General features: G+C 40.5%; 4 protein-coding genes across 4 annotated transcripts; 2 read left to right on the forward strand and 2 right to left on the reverse strand.

The window, feature by feature from the left end:
- Positions 1 to 7349: 7349 nt before the first annotated feature.
- On the reverse strand, positions 7350 to 10434 carry LOC105952513 (uncharacterized). Its single transcript, XM_088826725.1, has 3 exons — positions 8850 to 10434; positions 8185 to 8759; positions 7350 to 8087 (listed from the first exon to the last, which is right to left on the reverse strand). The coding sequence occupies exons 1-3, from the start codon at positions 10432 to 10434 to the stop codon at positions 7440 to 7442; spliced, it is 2808 nt and encodes a 935-aa protein (XP_088682851.1). The 3' UTR covers positions 7350 to 7439.
- A 1095-nt stretch (positions 10435 to 11529) lies between these two features.
- LOC148766136 (uncharacterized) lies at positions 11530 to 12686 on the forward strand. The gene has a single exon (XM_088826660.1). It carries the CDS (start codon positions 11680 to 11682, stop codon positions 12409 to 12411), a length of 732 nt encoding a protein of 243 aa, XP_088682786.1. The 5' UTR covers positions 11530 to 11679; the 3' UTR covers positions 12412 to 12686.
- A 431-nt stretch (positions 12687 to 13117) lies between these two features.
- On the reverse strand, positions 13118 to 14778 carry LOC105972891 (S-adenosyl-L-methionine-dependent methyltransferases superfamily protein). The gene is made up of 2 exons (XM_012997872.2): positions 14124 to 14778; positions 13118 to 14011 (listed from the first exon to the last, which is right to left on the reverse strand). Exons 1-2 carry the CDS (start codon positions 14655 to 14657, stop codon positions 13394 to 13396), a joined length of 1152 nt encoding a protein of 383 aa, XP_012853326.1. The 5' UTR covers positions 14658 to 14778; the 3' UTR covers positions 13118 to 13393.
- Positions 14779 to 15923: 1145 nt separating this feature from the next.
- Positions 15924 to 16664, forward strand: LOC105972886 (heavy metal-associated isoprenylated plant protein 2). Its single transcript, XM_012997866.2, has 2 exons — positions 15924 to 16153; positions 16266 to 16664. The coding sequence occupies exons 1-2, from the start codon at positions 16063 to 16065 to the stop codon at positions 16556 to 16558; spliced, it is 384 nt and encodes a 127-aa protein (XP_012853320.1). The 5' UTR covers positions 15924 to 16062; the 3' UTR covers positions 16559 to 16664.
- Positions 16665 to 21735: the final 5071 nt, after the last annotated feature.

Raw genomic sequence — 21735 nt, forward strand, 5'->3', positions numbered from 1 at the left:
AAATTAAAATTCGATAACAATGATAGAATAATATATTATATAGAAAATAGTACATAATAATTATAATTAATAATAATATTAAAGCTTTGAAATATGTAGAATTATTTCAGCGAATTATAATTGAACAAAGAAATTGATAGTTCATAATTTTATATTAAGTTTAACCGTTTTATATTTGATTTGTAGCATATGAGATTTTCAAATTGGTTTCTAAAATTGAATAACTTGTCAATCGTACAATAATTAGTATTATATACATTTTGTGTTGTAAAATTAAAAAAAACACAATAATATATTATATTTCTCATTTTACAAAAAAATACATTAAACTTTTCATTTTATAGAATAATTGTTATTAGATTAAAATAGGAAATTTTTGACTTGATAGGGTAACCAACGAATAGTTGGTATGGTTGCAATTTGGGATAAATTTTAGGGGTATTTAGTCTTTTCTATTTTCTATTCAAGGGTTAAGTGCTATTTACCCAATTAAATAACGCATGCAACTTTCAGGTCTAGATATGCAAACTAGTGATTCTAAATTATTTAATTATTTATTTGATGTGTCTAATCATAATTAGGCCCATAAACCTAATTAAGATTAGGCCCAAATTGCCCTAAATTAATCTAATTGTGTGAAAACTCAATTAGATTACTTTTTACCTATAAAAGTAACAACACATTGTCCCACATCGGATTTTTACAAAAAGTCCTACCTATTCATCCACCTATAAATGTATGTGTCATTTCACATAGAAAGGTACACTCTAATTTGGCAATTAATAATTATTATTTGCTTATATTAATACATCTTCTGACTTGAGCGTCGGAGGATAATCGTCGGGCCAAACCCGGCGTGTCATCTAGTGTTTCAATTGTTTTGTAGGTTAACGAACGGAGCAATCCCTTCGACTACCTCGGACACGTGGCAGTGACTCACGGCATTCTCTATCTTTGTGGGCTCAAGGACACTTGGGTTGCCCAATTGGCATTTGAGCAGCATCATTTTGGCGCCGTCTGTGGGAATGCAGACTCGATCACGTGACACGGGAGGAGGTGGTCAAGGTAGCCTTAATCCGCCCCAACAAGGAGCCGGCGGTGGGATCCCGGATCCGCCTCGAAGAAAGAGGACGGCGGGAACAACCAACGCGGCGGGACCTTCAGTGCCGATCATCCAAATGACGACGGAAGAGTTGCAAGCAATGATGGACGAGACCGCGGCCAAGGCAGCGGCTTGGGCAGCGGCGGACGCAGTAGCTCAGTACATTAGCGCCCAAGGCCATAGTGATTTCGAAGAGCCGATTCTTTCAGAGAGCGACCCCTCGGAACCCGCTCACGTCCACGGGACCCCGCCCATCGTAGAACTCCACGACTCTGAGGAGAGGGTATCGCTTAGCGACCGAAGCATTTCTTCAGAACGGGCTCCCCGTAGGTATGCCCCGCCCCGGTCGCATCAGCATAGCTCAGCCTCGGACCAGGCTCCTCGAGGAGAGACGCGCGGTCGGTCACCACGGCCCCTTAAGCAACGGGCTCCTTCAAGGGAGAGAGCGGCGCGAGGCCGCCGAGAAAGAAGTGGATCCTCTCGGCCAAGTGTGACACGCCATGAGCCTCGAGGCGATAGGCATCGCGGACGATCCTTTCGCCGAGGCAACTCCCCACGAGACGAACATGGGAGTAGGTACACTCGGGCTGAAGAGACGAGAAGGCACCGCGAGAATGGTAACAAGCGTAATTCGAGAAGCCCGCGACAAGAAGCTTCAAGATCAACCGCTCGATTTGGAACGCTCCCCGCCCGAATAAGCCCTTTTATTCCGGCTATCATGGAGGAAGTTTTACCGCTCGGATTTAGGATCCCCAATCTGCCCCAATTCGATGGAACCGGAGATCCTCAAACTCACCTTAACAATTTCTTCACTAAGATCGACCTTTACGGCCTCAGTGATGCCGCCTACTGCAAAATCTTCCAAACTACCTTAACTGATCAAGCACAAACTTGGTTCAACGGTCTGCCAGGAGGATCATTGGATGGCCTGGGCCAGTTATCGGAACGTTTCCTTAGCCAGTATTCCATCAACAAGCGATACGCCAAAACCGGATCATACCTCTTCAAAGTCAAACAACGCGAGGGAGAACCATTGAGAGACTATGTACAGCGGTTTGTCAAAGCGGTGCACGAGGTACCCAATGTTAACCACGACCTACTAGCCGATATACTGCAACATAACTTGAGGCACGTTCGCTTCCAAGAATCCATAGCAGGACGACCCCCACAAACTCTGGAGGAGCTTCTGAACCGAGCGGAGAAGTTCATCCGGATAGAAGAGGCCGTAGAGATGGGACTTCCCGTGAAAAGGAAGCGCGAAGAAGAGCGCCATGAGGCAAAAAGGAAGGAAGAAGGACGTTCGATCCACGCCCCTACCTACCCAAAGTTTACTCCCCTAAAAGCAAAACTCATGGAAGTATGGATGGTAGCGGAGCAGAAAGGTCTAGTCCAGCCCCCGAGACAGATGAAAGAAAATCCGAAAAGGCAAAAATCGGAAAAATACTGCGAGTACCATCGAGATCGGGGACACACTACCGACGAGTGCTTCCAACTAAAGTAAGAAATCGAGAGGCTAATTAAAAAAGGGCACCTGGGAGAATTCGTGGATGCGCCACGACACCAAAAATTCCAAAACAAACCCCGCTTCCAGCATAAAGGAGAACGTCCCAACCCTAGGAAAGATCGAGAGGATGACAATCTTCCAACTCAAGGAATAATTGCAGTTATTTCCGGAGGACCCTCGGGCGGTGACACTCCTAGCTCACGACGAGCATCAATTCGGGCAGCAAGAGGCTCGTATTCTACGACAGAACGTCCAGAGGGACATATTTACCACGTTCACCACCCAAACTCAGAGGTTACATTTAGCGACGACGATCTCAGAGGACCACGTGGTGAACACAACGACGCTTTAGTCATCTCTGCATCAATTTCTAATTATTTGGTGAAGAAGATTTTGGTGGACGGTGGTAGCTCGGCTGATATTATATATTACGACGCCTTCTAAAAACTAGGGATTGCCAATGCAAAACTCGCGCCTGTGAAAACACCCCTAGTAGGTTTTACGGGACACGCCGTCGAAGCTGTGGGAGAAATTTCCTTAGTCTTGTCCTTGGGATCATTCCCGTGCCGAGCTACAAACACGGTCAACTTCCTAGTCGTCAAAGCACCGTCGACTTATAACGTCATTTTGGGGCGGCCGAGTATGAACCTTTTCAGAGCAGTCCCGTCAACCTATCATATGAAGTTGAAGTTTCCTACGGCTAGCGGAGTCGGAGAAGCCGTAGGCGATCAACGCATAGCTCGAGAATGCTATGCGAACACTTTGAAGGCACCTCAGGTTCGGAACACAAAGCAAGTGGGAGGAGGAGATGACACTCCCAATTATCTGAAGAGAAAATGGGTGATGGCTGTCAAAGACGACTTCATCACTCCCTCGACCAATCAAGATGCCGATAGCACAAGACTCGCAGCAGTAGAAGAACTGAAAAGTGTAGAGTTGATCCCGGGCAATCAAGACAAACTACTCCGAGTGGGAACCAACCTTGAGCCCGAAGCAGAAACAAGGCTCGTGGAGTTCCTTCGGAAAAACGGTGATGTTTTTGCATGGAGAGCGGAAGATCTCGAAGGAATTCCCCCATCTAAAATTGTTCATCGGCTTGACGTTGACCCGAAACTCAAGCCGGTAAAACAAAAGAAAAGGACTTTTGGCCCGGAACGTAATAAACACATCAAAGAGGAGGTCGACAAACTCCTTGCGGCTGGTCAAATACGTCCGGTTCAATATCCCGAATGGTTGTCAAATGTTGTCCTAGTGGCGAAATCAGGGGGAAAATGGCGCTTATGTGTGGATTTCACTAACCTGAACAAAGCTTGTCCTAAAGATCCTTTCCCTCTCCCAAGAATCGATCAGCTGGTGGATTCTACCTCAGGATGTGAGTTGTTAAGCTTTTTAGACGCATACCAAGGGTACAACCAGATCCAACTGGCCCCTGAGGACCAAGAGAAAGCGAGTTTCATTACCGACCAAGGCATTTATTGCTACAAGGTAATGCCATTCGGCCTAAAAAACGCAGGAGCAACCTATCAACGACTGGTGAACACCATGTTCGCTAATCTAATTGGGCGTAACATGGAAGTGTATATCGATGATATGTTAGTTAAAAGCGCTAAGGCCGAAAACCACTTGAAGGACCTCGAAGAGTGCTTCGCTATTCTCAGAGAATACAAAATGAAACTAAATCCTTCGAAATGCTCCTTCGGAGTGAAGGGCGGCAAATTCCTAGGCTATATGATCTCGCAACGAGGAATCGAAGCAAAACCGGCCAAGATTGATGCCCTGATCAACATGGCCCCACCTAAATCCATAAAAAATGTCCAACAATTAAACGGTTGTTTAGCGGCGCTGAATCGATTTATTTCCCGTTCAGCAGACAAAGGACTTCCTTTCTTTAGAGTGCTGCGGGAGGGGAAGAATTTCAAGTGGACGGAAGAGTGCCAAAAAGCATTCGAGGAACTGAAGCAATACCTAGCGTCACCTCCCCTCCTGACCAAACCAAGGGAAGGAGACGAACTTTTATTGTACTTAGCAACTACGTCAGAGGCGATCAGCGCAGTCTTAGTACTCGAAGGTGAAAGAGGGCATCAACCCATCTACTACGTCAGTCGCGCCCTACGGGGAGCCGAGCAGAGATATTCAAACATAGAGCGACTGGCCTTGGCATTAATCACGGCAGCGCGAAAATTGCGGCCCTATTTCCAATCACACCAGGTAGTGGTGTTGACAAATTTCCCCCTTAAACAGATCTTCCAAAGTCCTGAAACATCGGGGAGGATGGCCAAATGGGCGATCGAACTGAGTGAGTATGGGGTAGAGTTCCGGTCACGCCCGGCAATCAAAGCTCAAGTCCTTGCGGATTTTCTCGTCGAAATGACGTTTAACGAATCTACATGTTCTACACCGACGTGGACGGTTTATGTAGACGGTTCCTCTACCACGGGGGGTAGTGGAGCAGGAATTTGGATCACAAGTCCCGAAGGCGATGCTTTGGAGTACGCATTGAAGTTAGAATTTCCAGCTTCTAATAATGAAGCGGAATACGAAGCCCTTGTAGCTGGATTGAAGTTAGCTCAAGCAGCCGGAGCTAAGAAGTTGGTTACACACAGTGACTCCCAACTAGTAGTAAACCAAGTCTTAGGCACATACGAAGCCAAAGAAGAAAGTATGATTAAGTACCTCGAGTTGGTCAAACGCCTCATGGAAAGTTTCGAGAAGGTGGAAATCAGGCAAATACCTAGAGCCGAAAATGCCATGGCAGACAAATTGGCTCGCTTAGCGAGTTCCATGTCAAAGCTCGACAGTCGCAAGATCACTTTTCTCTCTTCCGCCAAACCCGAGATAGAAACAGGCACACAAATCCTCTGTACTAGTAACACTCCGTGTTGGAAGGACGAGATAATAAAATATCTATCCACGTCAGAATTGCCTCAAGACGGAGCAGCGGCGAGGAAATTAAAAATAAAAGCCGCTCGATTCCTACTTATCGGGGAGGAGCTATACAAGAGAGGTTTTTCGGTACCTTACCTAAGATGTCTCGGACCGGACGAAGCAAGATATGTTCTCCGTGAAATTCATGAAGGCATTTGTGGGAACCACTTAGGAGGGCGAGCACTAGCCATCAAAGCGTTACGTCAAGGATACTTCTGGCCGACTATGCGTCAAGACGCTAGAGAATTAGTGGAGAAATGTAGAGCTTGCCAAATACACGCCAACATTACTCACGTACCTGGATCTCTTCTCCAACCAATTGACAGCCCAGTTCCTTTCGCACAATGGGGGATAGATCTGGTTGGGCCATTCCCACAAGCTAGTGGACAACGCAAATTCTTAATTGTAGCAGTTGACTATTTCACCAAGTGGGTGGAAGCGGAGCCCTTGGCTAAAATAGCCGAGGCCGACGTCATTCGGTTCCTATGGAAGAATGTGGTATGCCGATTTGGGATACCACGAGCCCTAATATCAGATAATGGAACTCAATTCTGCGGAAGCAAGGTCGCGGACTGGTGTGAAGGACTATCAATCAAGCAATTCTTCACTTCAGTAGGAAACCCGCAAGCTAACGGCCAAACCGAAGTTACAAACCGCACAATTCTGCAACACCTCAAAGCCAGATTAGGAGAAGCAAAGGGCGCCTGGGTTGAGGAACTCCCTAGCGTCTTATGGGCTTATCGTACAACTCCCCGAACCTCCACCGGTGAATCACCTTTCAATCTTGCTTATGGAATGGAAGCCGTCGTACCAGCTGAAATAGGGCAACCGTCATGGCGGATATCCAATTACTCAATCCAGCATAATGATCTGGCAATAAGGGCAAGTTTGGATCTTGTGGACGAGGTCAGAGAGGGCGCTACTATACGAATGGAAGCTTACAAAGCTCGAATGGCGCGAGCCTATAACCAAAGAGTCAAACCAAGATCATTTCAGGTAGGAGACTTGGTACTCCGAAGAGTCGGGATTTCAAAGGCTGTCGGAAAGTTGGATCCAAAGTGGGAAGGACCCTACAAAGTTACTCAAGTGGTCAACGCCGGAGCTTACCGGCTTCAGCACATGGATGGCAATCAAGTTCCAAGGACTTGGAACATAGGGAATTTGAAGAAGTATTTCGCTTAGCACTTTAGGCGAACAATTTTTCTTTGTTTTTAATAAATCAGGAGCATATCGCTCGCTGTAACGCTTAAGCTAGGGAATAAGTCGCGAGCATACCGCTCGCCGCAACGCTTTTAAATTATGTAATAAGTTGGCAGCATATCGTTTGCCACGTGAAGCTAAATAAAACATTTTCGCTTGAGGCATACCGCCCACTCTAATCTGCGACCGTTTTCCTTTGTGTCATGACAATTAATTTTTGTTTATTCTATTGAAATTCATTAGTATTTTTATTATTATTACTATGAAGTGCTTCAATCAAAGGGGTGACCACTCGACTCCCAAACAACAACAAAAAAAAAAAAAAAAACAAAAAGGTCCTTGCTAAAGGGGAAGATAACAAGGATCACAAGGGTCTGGCCAACTCGAACTTTGTTATCTCACTCCCCAAAGCACAAGTTGATAGAGAAATCAAATTCTCAACGACTCCGCAGCCCTAAATTAAGAAAAGAAGGCAAAAATGCGGAGCCCCTACATAAAAACTTAGGGGACTGATCATCCACTAAGTACCAAAAAAGCACGAAAATTGCGAAATGGGAATAAAACAAAAGTAAAATTCCATTCATGAAGCAAAAACGTGCGAATAAAAAAATAAAAAAAAACATAGAAAAGACTAAAGTCTTAGAAATACGTCGTAAAGGAAAATACTACTACTCTCAAGCGAGTAGAAACTGATAAACGACTACACTACTAGGCAGTCGGGTTAACGCTAGCATTCTCAGCTCCAGCAGACTCGGGCATCTCATCAAACTCATCGCCCTCAACCAGGGCGCCAATTTTCTCCGCCCCAATTTCTGGCTCAAGTTCCAAAACGCTCGGCTCTATCTCCCGTAGGATAGCCTCTGGGACAAGCTTTGTAGCACGAACTTGACTGCGGATATCCCGCACGATCTCCGCAAAAAACCCACTAGCATAACTATCCCGTAGCTCGATATAAGATTCGCTCCCTAAGAACTTGTCAACCACCATCAAACCCAAAGGCGTTTTCAAGACGTCATTCGACCCCTTATGGGCTTCCATGAAAGAAAGCGCGTCGGTCTTCTCATTCTTCAAAGATAGGCTCAGATCCTTAATCCTAGCTTCGGCCTTCAGACGTGCCGATTTTTCATCATCCGCACGTGTCACCAAGCTCTGACATTTCTTCTCCAAGGCACTCAGCTTGCCTTTTTCTTCATCCAGAGACTTCTTCAAACCTTCAATCTCTGCGCGAAGGGAGGCATTGACACCCTGAACACCCGCATACAACGAATTAACGTTCAACTTCTCTGCTTGCATCTTGGCATGCTCAGCCTCCAAGCCCCTCCCGCGATCAATAATCAAGGGCACGAAAGTCATAGTCTAAAAAATAAATAAATAAATAAAAGGGGCAGGAGTTATTATTATTAATAGTAATAATAAATCAAATATAGAGGTGCATGATAAATCCGATACTAACCCGAGCAAAGGAGGACGCCAACCCTTCGATCATCTCGTCTAGAGGTTTCCCGGCAAGACGAGTCGAATCAAACTCCGTCGGGAAACCCATTACCTTCTCCATGGCCAAGGCGCTATCAAGAACGTCAAACACCGAACCACCATTTTGCGTCCTATCAACACCAGCAACAAAATTCCCTTTCCATGCATTAACGGGCGGTAGAACCAACTCCTCAACTCCTAAGGTGCGAGGCCTTTTTTCACGCACGACGATAGGGGCGACACGAGTATCCCCGGACGCGGAGGGGGACTTGAGCTCGCTCAAAGGCAGCGGGGGCGCACTCACAATGGCAAGACGACCTTTGTCGGCGGATTTGGGATCCGAGACTCCAGCGCTCTTCTTCACAGCCACCTCCGGACCACGGGACGATCCCACCCCATGGACTGGCTTTTTCCCACTACTTCGATCCTCTGCAGTGCCTCTTCCTGACTCCCGTGCCACGGGCTTTGAGGCCGGAGGTGTGTTTCGAGATACAGGCTTCGAGGCACCATTGTTCATGCAACGACGTTTGAAATCATTATAGCTCATCGTCTCACCTGCAGAACACGAAAACAGCAAATACAAAAATATTAGTTTCAAGAAAAAAGAAAGAGGACGGAGCAATCAATACAGCACAACTCCTCTACCCTTAGAAAATAAAGTCAAAGGGTCGAAGAAATAATCGAAAAAACCCATTCCGATACAATCCATTTTGAGTCTCGAGTGTTCATTACTCCACTCAACGGGACGCACTTCACCCCATACAGAAGGAACTTCCCAATCATTCCGCACGTATAGGAACCACTCCTTCCAACTCCCCCATTTATTCTCATTTTTCTTCAAAAACTTGCATTTCGGCCGAGGATGAAAATGAAAATTAGGCGCTTTGTCCCTCAGCGGTTTCACAAGAAACATGGAGTGAAATAAATTCGCTGAAATTGGAAAACCCTCGGACTCAGCGCGATGACAAAACCCTTTGAAGTAAAGAAATGCGTTCGGCGTTAATTGACTGAGGCTCACCTTCACATCTCGACAAATTTTAACAAGAACCGGATGAGGTGGCAAAGTAAATCCAACCGAAAATGATGCAAGGAATACCGTAAAGTAGCCATCAGGAGGGGCATAACATCTCTCCCCCTTACACGGAACCGATATCTCAATAGCATGCTCGACACGTAGATAGTCCAGAATCTCGGGCAGTTGACCAACTCTAAAGGAAGAGTCGAAATTTAATTCGGCACATATTCCTGAATATTCCTCAGAAACACTACCGCCGGAAAAATCGGTTAATTCTTCTTCCTCATCGGTCAACACGCTCTCGTCCACCTCGAATTCACGTCTTCTCTTCGACCCACGAACCACGGAATTTTTTAGAGAAAAGTTCGTCCCAAACACATTAATCCGTCGAGACCACGCCCAAGTCTCAGGATCGCTACATTCTAACTCCACGGAACGAAACTCCGGGCCCACATCAGGGTTGGGAGCTGAAACACGGGGTTCGGCGGAAAAAACGGACTCCGAACGGCCCTGCACGCGCTCCACACGCGCCGGAAACGGCCCGGACGCGCCTCCACGCGCAGAACAGCTCCCAGCAGCTGTTCCCACGCGCCCCACGCGCCCCACGCGCCCCGGGTGGTCCCCGCCCACGCGCTCCACGCGCAACACGCGCTCCACGCGCCCGGCATTCCCAGGCCCCCCTCCGTGTGACGTCACGCTGACGTCACACCGCACTCCCGCCCGAGTTACCCCGTTCATCCGAGTTGACTCGCCCGATTCCCCTGACCGAGTTGACTCACTCAACTGAGTCGACTCACCCGACCGAGTTGCCCAGCCCGACCGGTCCGACCCGCCTGCCCGAGTCGACTCACCCACCCGACTCGCTCGATCCGCCCGAGTTGACCCGCCCGACCGCCCAGCTGCACAGTTTTCCACGCTCGGTGACGTCACGCCACCCAGGGCTGACGTCACCCCCTCCTTTCTGGCACGGAATTCAATGCCATAGCCGCCAGTACTGGAATTTTTCTCGAACAACGAACCATTACACTGTTTCGCACATAACTTCTCGCTCGCAACTCCGAATTTCACAAAATTGGTACTCCTGGACTCCAAATTTCGACCTCTTTCCACCCGGCTATCAAGATTTTTCGAATTCCCATCTTCAAAATTATCGGATTCCGAATGAACTCCACATAGTTCGTCGCTAGACTCGTCCAACAACCTTAGACCCGACATTAAATTCCTACGCCTATATCAAACGCAATTTCGAGGCTCCAAACGACAAAATACGGGTAAAACCAACGACACAAGGACTCGAATAAAAAAGTGAGGATTTGCAAAAAATATTTATACCTTTGGAAGTTCGCCAATTATTTTTAAATCTCGCTAGCACAATTCTGGAAGAAGAAACCACAAGAATCCAAAATAAAAAACCCTACAAGGGCATGGATGGGCTTATATACTACTTCCAACTAGGCTCACAAGCCCATGACCCAACTTGGAAGTGGGGGGCTTAATGATGTGTCTAATCATAATTAGGCCCATAAACCTAATTAAGATTAGGCCCAAATTGCCCTAAATTAATCTAATTGTGTGAAAACTCAATTAGATTACTTTTTACCTATAAAAGTAACAACACATTGTCCCACATCGGATTTTTACAAAAAGTCCTACCTATTCATCCACCTATAAATGTATGTGTCATTTCACATAGAAAGGTACACTCTAATTTGGCAATTAATAATTATTATTTGCTTATATTAATACATCTTCTGACTTGAGCGTCGGAGGATAATCGCCGGGCCAAACCCGGCGTGTCATCTAGTGTTTCAATTGTTTTGTAGGTTAACGAACGGAGCAATCCCTTCGACTACCTCGGACACGTGGCAGTGACTCACGGCATTCTCTATCTTTGTGGGCTCAAGGACACTTGGGTTGCCCAATTGGCATTTGAGCAGCATCATTATTATTTTTCAAATGTAAAAGTAGAAAAAAGAAATCTGAAGCTAAGAATGTGCATTGGGTAAATTATGGTCTTGTGTAATAAATGATGATGTGTTGTTTTACACCAACTAGACAACCCTTGTGAGCAGAATTAGTGCAGTTGAATGTTATCAACAGATGTTTAAGTATGTATGTATATATGCAGTTAAATTGAGATATTGTCCGTATGAGTGTAGCTCAACTGGTTTCGGGTTATAAGTTGGTACAAATTAAATTGAGATATTGTTTTCACATGAAAACTCCTACCTCTGTTGTATGTAATATTTATTATGTGTATGTATTGAAAAGGCACTCAATTATTACAGAAACTAAAAGGTCACGTGAGAATCCTCTCCCATTTCTGAATTCCAACATTAAAATGTCTGGCTGAAAACATGTTGAATGAGTAATGAAAATCAGGAATGTTGTCAAAGAATTTATCATAGCTAATATCTCGTGACTTGGTTTTGGAGTCTATATATGTAAAATTGCAAATTCATGAAACCCAAATATATCATTAAAAAGCTCACAGCAAAACACCAACACATGGAAATTGAAGCTTTTGATTCCTATGATGATAATACAAACACCATGTCAAGATTCCAATGCCTCCTACGAATCATGAAGAATCTGTTACGCATTTTTGGGATACTCATCCTACTACTACTCCTCTTCAAGATCACCGTTGTTGTCCGGCAACTGATAAGCGTTGTGATTATTAGTCCTCTTTTTATTTTCCTGATGGGAAATGTGATAGTCTTCGTGCTTATATTGAAGTCTCCTCCCCATACTTTATTTGGGAATTCTCAATTCATGGAAATCGACCATTTGGGTTTCTTCATCAGCCAGTTAGATTTCATCATGGCGGCCACCGCTACAAACGTTGACATCAACTTGACGACCGGCCATGCTGAAAACTCCTTGCAGGATGAGGAACAAGTTCATGTAGTATTCCAAGACAAGCATACTGTTTTCGAGGACACCACCACAAACGTAATTAACCCGTATAGGTGGAGTAGTACTCCGTCTGAGATCAATCCGTGTTCTCAGCAGAGAGTGGCGGCGGATGATGGCATTGTCGGCAGCAAATTGTCGTCGGAGATGGTGGATGATGAAATGACCAATGAGGAGTTTCAGAGAGCGGTAGAGGATTTCATTGCTAACCAAATTAAGTTTCATCAGCAAGAAAAACACGCTGTTCTGACAGTTCACGGCCGCCGTGTAACCTGAGTATTTTTTATTTTATTTTAATGGAGTTTCAGGATTCTTTTGTGGAATGAAGCCACATTCACAAAGGTCACAAGTTAATTCCAGGTTTAAGAATTATATTCATTGTGATGTCGTTTCCGATATCATTCATTGAGATTTTAGCATCATCGGACAAATTATCGAGTTATTGATTTTATTCAGATGAGGCCATGTCAAATGATAGATTACTTAATTGTTAAATAAATTTTTAAACTTTTTAGTCACCTATAATATAAAATACATAAATCGGCTTTAAATCGAGTGACTCTACAAGCTTTAGGCTCGGAGTTATATTTAGATAGTTGGCCTTTAAATTGGCTTTTGACGGATATTACTATGTCTTGTCTCAATGAGCTTCAACTCGGAGTTATTTCGCGATTTAGCCTCTAAATCGCCTTTTTGTCCCTACGAGCTATAGCTTCAGGCTCGGAGCTATACTTGACTGTAATTCCAACATCCTGACTCAACAAGTTTTTCGGCTCGGAGTTAACTATATACGTTCTATGTAAGATCGACGAGATAATTTATGTTCTTAAATGGCAAATATTAAAGAACCCCGTGTTAGTATTCTCATTCTGGTGTGGGGGATTATAATCTCCACTTCACTAGTTATTTTGTAGGTAGAGTTGTTTCAAAGTCATGATCACTTTCTCAACAGAATCAGTTATAAGTAAAGAGAGGAATCTGATTAACAAAATTGAGACTGGGATTATTATTATTATAATTGTATGGACTTGAATAAATATTGATCACTAAAGCTTTATACATTTATTTAAACACAGAGAGATATTTAGCATCTGCAAAATGTATTTGTCTGGTTTGAGTCTTGTTCCCTTTCTTTCAATGACAGAAGATGATCGATGATGATGATGATGATGTTACGTACTGACTGTATATATATATTAAGCTGTAGATCGAGGATGGAAAAAGAAAGAGAAGACAGAATATTATTGATGAAGATGAATCAGAGTTTAGTAAGAACAAGAACAGTGGTGATGGAGTTGATATGATCATTGGCGGCGGCCAATTCTTGATCGAGCAATGTGGCATAATGTTGAAACAGCTTGTCCAAAATGGAATCTCCAAAGTGATTGGCTAACATAGATTCTTGAATTGACCTAACTGTCTTTGCGACTGCAGTCCCATAGCTCATATCTGCATCAATATCATTTTCATTTTCATTTTCAAACATCTCAAGAACATCCAGTTTGAAAGAACCCTCCTTCCTCACTTCATCTTCCAACTCTTCCTTTGAAGGTGCATAGAAATGGACTTCGTACGACTCCAATTTCTCCTCATCTATTTCACCCTCATCAACCATTGTGGATAAAGATCGGTACATGATTTCCCAAAAGACAGAATTGCCCCTGTCTGCATGGTGGGACCCGGTCCTCCCGAGCAATATAAGCACCATCCGGCCACCGCAGACGAGTTCTTGAGAGCGTGATTTGAGGAACAAAGAGAAGTCATGTTGGAACTGTTTAAGGTATGCTAGTGACACCTCTTGTGTGCTCCTCTCCGATATGTATATGCTTTTCTTGTTTATTGAAAACCCCTGTTCGTCGTATATACCTGCTGGAACCTGTCAGAAATTAAATTATTACTAGTGATCGATCGACGAGAAAGGTAATTAATTAATATAAATATATATATATAAATAGAACGAAAGAAAGAAAGAAAGAAAGAAAGAAAACTTTGGATAGCCAGTGGAGACAGTTGGAGGAATAAATGAAGTGCAAGCAGTGGTCTGGAAAGAGTCTGCCGTAGAAAGATCCAGGGTAAGCAGATATGTAAATCCTATGTTTGTTGAGCTGTGTGTAGAAATCAGGGAGTGATTGGAAAAGGGTGTTGAAATCGTTGGTAGGAAGATCGTTTAGAAAAACACGGAATTCGGGTTCGGGATCGGGATGGGGATGGAGGAGGACAGTGTGGACGAGTTGTTTGATGTTGGAGAGTGTGTTGGGGCCTGTGGAGCACCCGAGATCTGCTATGCCTATGCTATTCGGCCTTTTTTCTACGTACATTTGTTCCATTGCAGCTGTTATTATGTGTTTCACCTTATCTGCAGCCCTTTTTTGAAGTGATGAATTCTTCGAGTAGCTGTTTTCTCCAATCCCTCCCTTCATCTGGAAAACTTTCTCAATATCCATCTTCATTAATATAATATCATGTGTTTTTTGAGAAAGCATGAACAACATGTATGTTTGTTTCTCCCTTTTTAAAGACATGTAACATGGTGGACATGTATGAATTGAATATCACTTTTTCTTTTCTTTTTTTTTATTTGCTTATTCTTGTATGTAAAGCAGCATTAAGTTAATTATATATAATTTGGTATTGATGCGACATGCATCATAAAATGGACGGATCGGAAGAGAATTTATTTGGTGGGTAGGAATATTGAAATTAATTAATTAATTAATTAATTAATTAATTAATTATTAATGGAAACCAAAGTGCCAACTCCATCCCCCATTTTTGGAAGTCTTTTCTTTCCTTATTCTTCTTATTCTTTCTTTTGTGATGGATTTGACATATCAAACTAGACAAAACATTCTTTCATTCATTCATTCATTCATAATAAGCGTGAAGTGACCAATTGATTGCCCCATTTTTTTTTTGTCAAACACACACACACACACACCCCTTGACTAATAATTAAGCATGCTCATTATTAAACAGTGAGTCAAGCTCCCTATTTATATATAATTTAATAAAAAAAAAGAAGCATTCATTCATTTCACAACAAATTAAACACGTAAGTGGTTTTGCTCAGGCTATAAGGAAAAGTGGAGACAGGTGGCATCATTAGTCATTACATTAGACAAGTGTCGACCGAGGGATAGACGTAACTGGGTTTTCACCATATTACATTCAACACATGCATACCCTACCATTCCCAATTTCTCCATCAAAACTTCAACTTTAATTAAAGAAAAATAAGACATTCATGAACTTGGTCTTGTTATATATATTGATAGAATTGCATTAATTATTGATGCCAAGTTTGACAATACAATCCTTATCTCATTTATATTACTACCAATCACTTCAATCTTGCAAACACTATAAATATACTTTTACCACAATCTACTAAGCTAAGAGAGCGAGTTACAAATTTATGTATTATTTCTACTAAGAGAGCGATATGATCATGCCCCAATTTGAATTTGCTTGGGCCTAGATTTATCTGATTTCATACTTGTTTTTTTAATTCATATTATTTTTTATTAAATTGTCTCCGCTCCGGAATTAACTAAGATATGATGTGATGTGATGTCAATAAAATAATTAAGATATTGGTTTAGTAATTTAATTTACACCATATGACATATGTACGTTGCTTGCTCCGGAATTGCACTCACCTACAAAAGCAAAAGGTTGATTCCAATGTCCCATCTGCAGCTTAACCCTTAAATAAATGAAATTAGTTGTCGCTAGGACAATATAAATAACGACTAATTAATTAAGAAGAGAATAATAGATATGTACAATGTATTAGGAGAATAATAAATTGGCTGGGCCGGTGAACACCCCGAGATAATTAGATTAAGATGAATATGATATGATCTGATGTGCATGATTATATATGTTTAATTAATTAGCAGTTAATTAAAGTAGTATCTGGGATCGATGGTTCAAAAGACTGTTTTGAGGGTTAATGATATATCATCTTGCCATAAATGCAAGACCAAGCTTCTCAAGGCTGTCTCTGGCTTACAAGGTACGTACGTACGTACCACTCGCTCAGATTAATTATATATTTATTAATTTTGATTCTGCCAATTAATTCATAATATATAACTAAGAAGAGTTGAGTTTGTTAATTAATTTAGGGGTTGATAAAGTGGAAGTGGATGGAGCAAAGGGAATAATGAGTGTAACGGGTGATGCGGATCCGTATGAGATAATAGTAAGAACAAGGCGGAAAACCGGAAAGTTTGCAGAGGTGGTGAGTATTGGGCCACCTCCAAAGCCCGATGAGAACAAAAAGCCCGAAGACCAGAAGAAAAAGCCCGAATACCAGAATATTGATCATATGCCCTTCACCTGCCCAATTTGTGACAGAATTCCATTCATTCCTACCACCCGTTGGGAAGAACCTACCCCACAATGCCACATCTTGTGAATTTTGGAAAAAATATATTGAATTACTTTATGGCTTCAAATTATAATTCCTTATATTGAACGAATAATTGTTACGAGTGAATTATTTTGAACTACATTTTTTTTCATGAGATCCAAGACTTGATATATTTTATTGGTCTTGTTGCTAGGTAGTGTTAGAAATTTTATCGTATATACATACGAATTCCCAAGAACCAACATGCTTGAATCAACGAGAATTAAACATAAACACAAACACGGAAGCGTACCTTACATCATGTAATCGAATCTTCGAATCTCCACCGGATTTGGGACAGGTCTTCCAAAGAATCCGGAGTTCCTTAATTATCTCTCTAACGATGGATTTTAGAAGAGACGGAAATGATTGCGTTTCTTTGGGGACCACGACCCTTTATATAACTGTAGAGTCCAGTTATATTATAATTGTGATTCAGCCCCATCAATAAATCACAACTAAGCCCCAATTGTCTCTACACATTAGGCCCATAATTATAGTTTAATACCCATAAGTCCAACCCAATAACCTTTATTAGATCACAATTAATTTGGACTTTCATTAAGATAGCCATACACATTTACGTCACATATGTGAGCCCACATAATTATTGAAATAATTCCAACAATCTCCCACTTGGGCCACATATGTTATATACCTTATAAATGTGTACACCTTATGAGCTCAAAATTGCTATCATATAAAAAGGTATTCCTTACAATCTCGTCCATTGACCATACTAATATAGGACTAAAGAGGCTTTCGTCACATTGAGCGTGTCTAAACCCAACAGTAATCACGTATACCAATATAGCCAAACGACATAGATCAAATCATGGTGTGTAGCATGGAAATTACATATAATGTGATCTTAACATGCCTATTTCCAACTGGTCCTACTTTAAACTTTATTGAGACCAAACCTTAACATAATTGTACAAAGCGCAACCAAATACTTTATTTCTGCAGAAAACTTATTACACAAAATTGTGTCCAAACATATCATAGAGCTACCAAAATGTGTTTATAACTCCCACTGAACCAAAATATCCTTAAATGATATAACACCTACATGAGCAATGCTCATGAATACCTTATGTGTTAATCCTTTAGTAAGCGGATCCGCAATTGTGGAGTTTGTCTTAATATGCTCTATGTATTCACTTTGTACCTTTAACAACAAAGAACTTTCACAAGCTCTTGTTGTTGTTCGAAAATATAGCTGTTAAATATTGTCACCGTATAACTTTAATACAAATGAACATGTGCAGCCTAGTGACAAATGTTTATAGCTATATTCCAAAATAAGATGCCAAAAATTACCATAAATTCTTAACAATTGTGAAAAGAGCTTAAAGTGTTTGCTTAACACCCATGTCGAAATAGCTCAATCACTTAGGTCTACATTAACCAAAATGGATCTATACTTTATACACATCATAAAAATAAAAAATCAGGAATAAACCACACGATCTCCCTAAATATCTGATTTTGATAAATGAGCATATGTATATAACTTACATTCCCTATATTTACTGTATAACCCATTTGGCTGCTTTGCTAAATGATCCACTTTATAGGGTTATTCAAATATATTTCTTAATAGAGTCGATATGAGTGAAATCTTTAATGACTAAACGTACCATATATCTTTCAATATTGCCCATTTGAGTTACATTTGGTCTTAATTATTTGTAACCAAAGAACTTCACACCTTATTGCAATAAGATAAGATCCTAATTTCTTGTCATTCTAAATTTCAACTCATCTTTAATGCTTTATTATTTTAAGGTTGTTGAGTTTGCTCTTTAAGTAACAATTATCAAGACTTGATTGGGGAATTGTTCAACATTGTCTTATCAAATCTCCAAATCTACTTTTCAAACAATGACAAGTATAAAGACATGTACATTGTCAAAAGCAGTATTAGGAATCAAATTGATTCCTCTTGAAAGACAATGTCTATAATCTAAATTTCTCCCCTCAAACTCAACATCTTTAAAAGATTTTAAATTTTCCCTTTTAAAACATAATATATTGCAGCACTTAATGTTTCTCCTAAATGTACCTTAGTGAAGAAGAATGACTTATCATACTTCTTTGAATGTCATTGAATGTTCTATTCTTGAATTTTGTACCATTTAAATTGCGTATGCAAGATTTTACTACTGTATGAGACTTTTATTTAAATTATAGGTCAAATTTTGAATTATGAAATAGACCAAACTTAATGTTTTCAAATGAACAAGCTAACCAAATTTGTTCAAGAGAAAATCTAAATACATCTAATGACGGTACCAAATGTCTATTTCATAATTCAAAAGAAAACCTAAGAGTCCTCATGGTCTCAATCCCAAATCTTACATAACCTTTATAGATGTATCTTCCAACATCAATTGAATGTTGGTTATGTAAATAACCCTATATATACACACTTATGTGAATAGTATAACCCAGGATCTATTCACTAAATGTGTCTAGGTACAAAGTCAAAAAATATTTTAGAACATATTAAAGTGGGAAACAAGCATAATTACGCTATTCAACGTACCTGAGATGTAAACTGCAATTATAAATATTTATCTTAAGGCGTACACTAGTCAAATTAGCACTTAGTCTTTTCTCCCTTAATTATTTATTCTTCGTGTGTACGGTCAAAGTTTTATTCTTTATGTTTTACAACAAACCTTATATTGACCGTTCACGGAGAAAAATAAATTAAACCATATCCACTTTCAAGTCAGCGAAACCACACTAACTGAAGTGCTATAACTGAAAATGAGATTAGACTATTACTTAATTTGCTCATTTATGTTCCTTTTCTTTATACCTTATTTAAACAATAGATGTCAAAATCTAATTTGTTGCAACTTTATCGTTTTAAAGAAAACGTCTCCTTAGTGTCGTTAAGGAACCTTCTAGTACGTAGCCCCTAATTAAACCTTATGCCAAAAAAAAAAAACATTTAAAATAGATGCACCTAATGATCTTAAATTTTATAATTAGAACGATGATATACACTAGGTTCTTCTATTGTTCTATCCAAAATAAAAAATTAAGATCTATGCACCATAACAAATAATAAAAATAAAAATATTTGTGCAACTAAGCACAAAAGCGTTATAGGCAGATAATGTGTAAGAAAATAAATAAATTAAATAGAGAACGTAAATAAAATCAATATGCGCGCACTATAATCCAAAGTTTGACTTTGAAACTTTAAATACTTATGGAATACATCTCAAGATGCCTAGCACAACATTAATATCAAGCCGAGGGGACAATAATATTAACTGTAAGTGGCACTCTTGTTGTAGTAATCAAACATTGATAGTAAATCCTGTCAAATAATAAATCCATCGAGGGATGTAACTATCATTCACATGGAGCCCAACAACCATCACATATTTATTACCACATATGCATATGTGGTTCCGCCAAATATCAACATACCGAGGGGTATAGTTAAATATTCGCATGAATTCACATACACACAATCATCTTGACAATCTCAATAAGCTAACCTACGCAGAGAGGTCACGAGGGTGGCTTCATGCTTCAATTAGTTATTTCAAATGTCAGACAAACTTAATAACAAGTCATTAGATGTACCCAAAAATTATTCAAAAATTTAAAGTCGTTGTTGAACGCTAAGGCTCTAAAGATATCACCTGAGCGCTAACAGGCTGTATCCAACTATAAGGTTGCCTCACTATATTGTTTTCGAATCAAACTCAGTAATATGGTTATTCATAAAAAATGAGTACGAATTGAAAACATCGAATCCATCTTTATTTTGAATTTGAGCTAAAGATAATGTGGGGCTCACAATTCAATCTTATTTAGATAGTGGCCAAAATAAATTTTAACCAATAAATCTAACTTTATATGGATTTGGACTATATCAGTAACTCAATTTAGACTTAAAACAAGAGTTTTGAGTCAAATGTCGAATGAGTCAAACCTTATTTGGTTAATTAATCACCGTATTCATATTTTGATTCGTTAATGTTTAAATTATACTTGGTCAGAAACGTATTGAATTAAAAAATTAATTCATATCCTTAATTCGACCCATTAATTAAAACATTTAAGCCTAATAAGGCATGAACTTTAAAAATCTGAAAATTCCCCAAATTAGCATTAGAAAACCGAATTTGAAATTCAAAATGAATTTCACTTTATTGACCAAACAAAACCTTAAATGAATATAAAAGAATTCACATATTAGTTCGGTCCCTCAAAATAATTGAAATGTTTTAAACGGCCCCAAAACCTTAAATCAACTTTTTATTCCTTAAAAATTGCCTTTGTCCCAAAACCAGAAAATCTTTCAACTTAGAGGACTGAATTGAAATTTTGAAAGAAAAGCATTTGAGTGAAAAGGGGCCTAAGATTCAGAAATACTTAATTTAAGATATATAATATATTTTTGAAAAATATATGACTGTTTTGGGAGAAACTTTAAAAGTGGGGACTGAAATGCAGTTTTCGAAAGCTTGAGGGCTGTAATACTGATTTTTCATTATTTCAAATTGACCCCGACCCAAAATCAGGAATAACTTAAATTTAGGGGACTGAATAGCAATTTCGAAAACCTTAATTAAACAGCCCTAATTAACCTAATTGAAAACTGCAGGGACTAAATTGAATGTTTCTGAAAATTGCATAAACTAAAGTAAGGGGTCAGATTGCAATTTTAACAAAACTTAATTGAGAATCCCACCCAACCCCTGTATCTCGTCCCCTACTGAAATACAACCTCTGTACAGACCCACCATCACCCTCACCCTCACCGGAGCCCATCCTCTTTGTCGTCGAGATGTCACGGCCATTAAACCAAAAGGCCGCCGACGTTTTGCCGACAAAAGGAGGCCGAATTTTTTTTTTTTTTTTTTTTTTTTTTTTTATGCTTTGAGGGGACAGTTTTGCAATGTGGAGACGACGGCCAAGGAGCCGAAACCAGCCGCTTCAGAGTTGAACGGGGAAGAGGCAGGATAACATTTTGGAATTCTCGGTTAGGGTTTCAGAGTTTACTTAATTTTCAGATTCATACACTCCAAATCCATATTTTACATAATTTACCGATACACGCAAACACCCAATTCCCAGCTTAGCAATTCAGAATTAAAATCGAATATTAAACAATAAAAGTTGGGCCAGAAAAAGTCATAATCCTCAAA

This window comes from Erythranthe guttata, chromosome 12, assembly GCF_056151865.1.
Source record: "Erythranthe guttata isolate IM_541 chromosome 12, IM_541, whole genome shotgun sequence".
In the NCBI taxonomy this organism is placed as follows: Eukaryota; Viridiplantae; Streptophyta; class Magnoliopsida; order Lamiales; family Phrymaceae; genus Erythranthe; species Erythranthe guttata.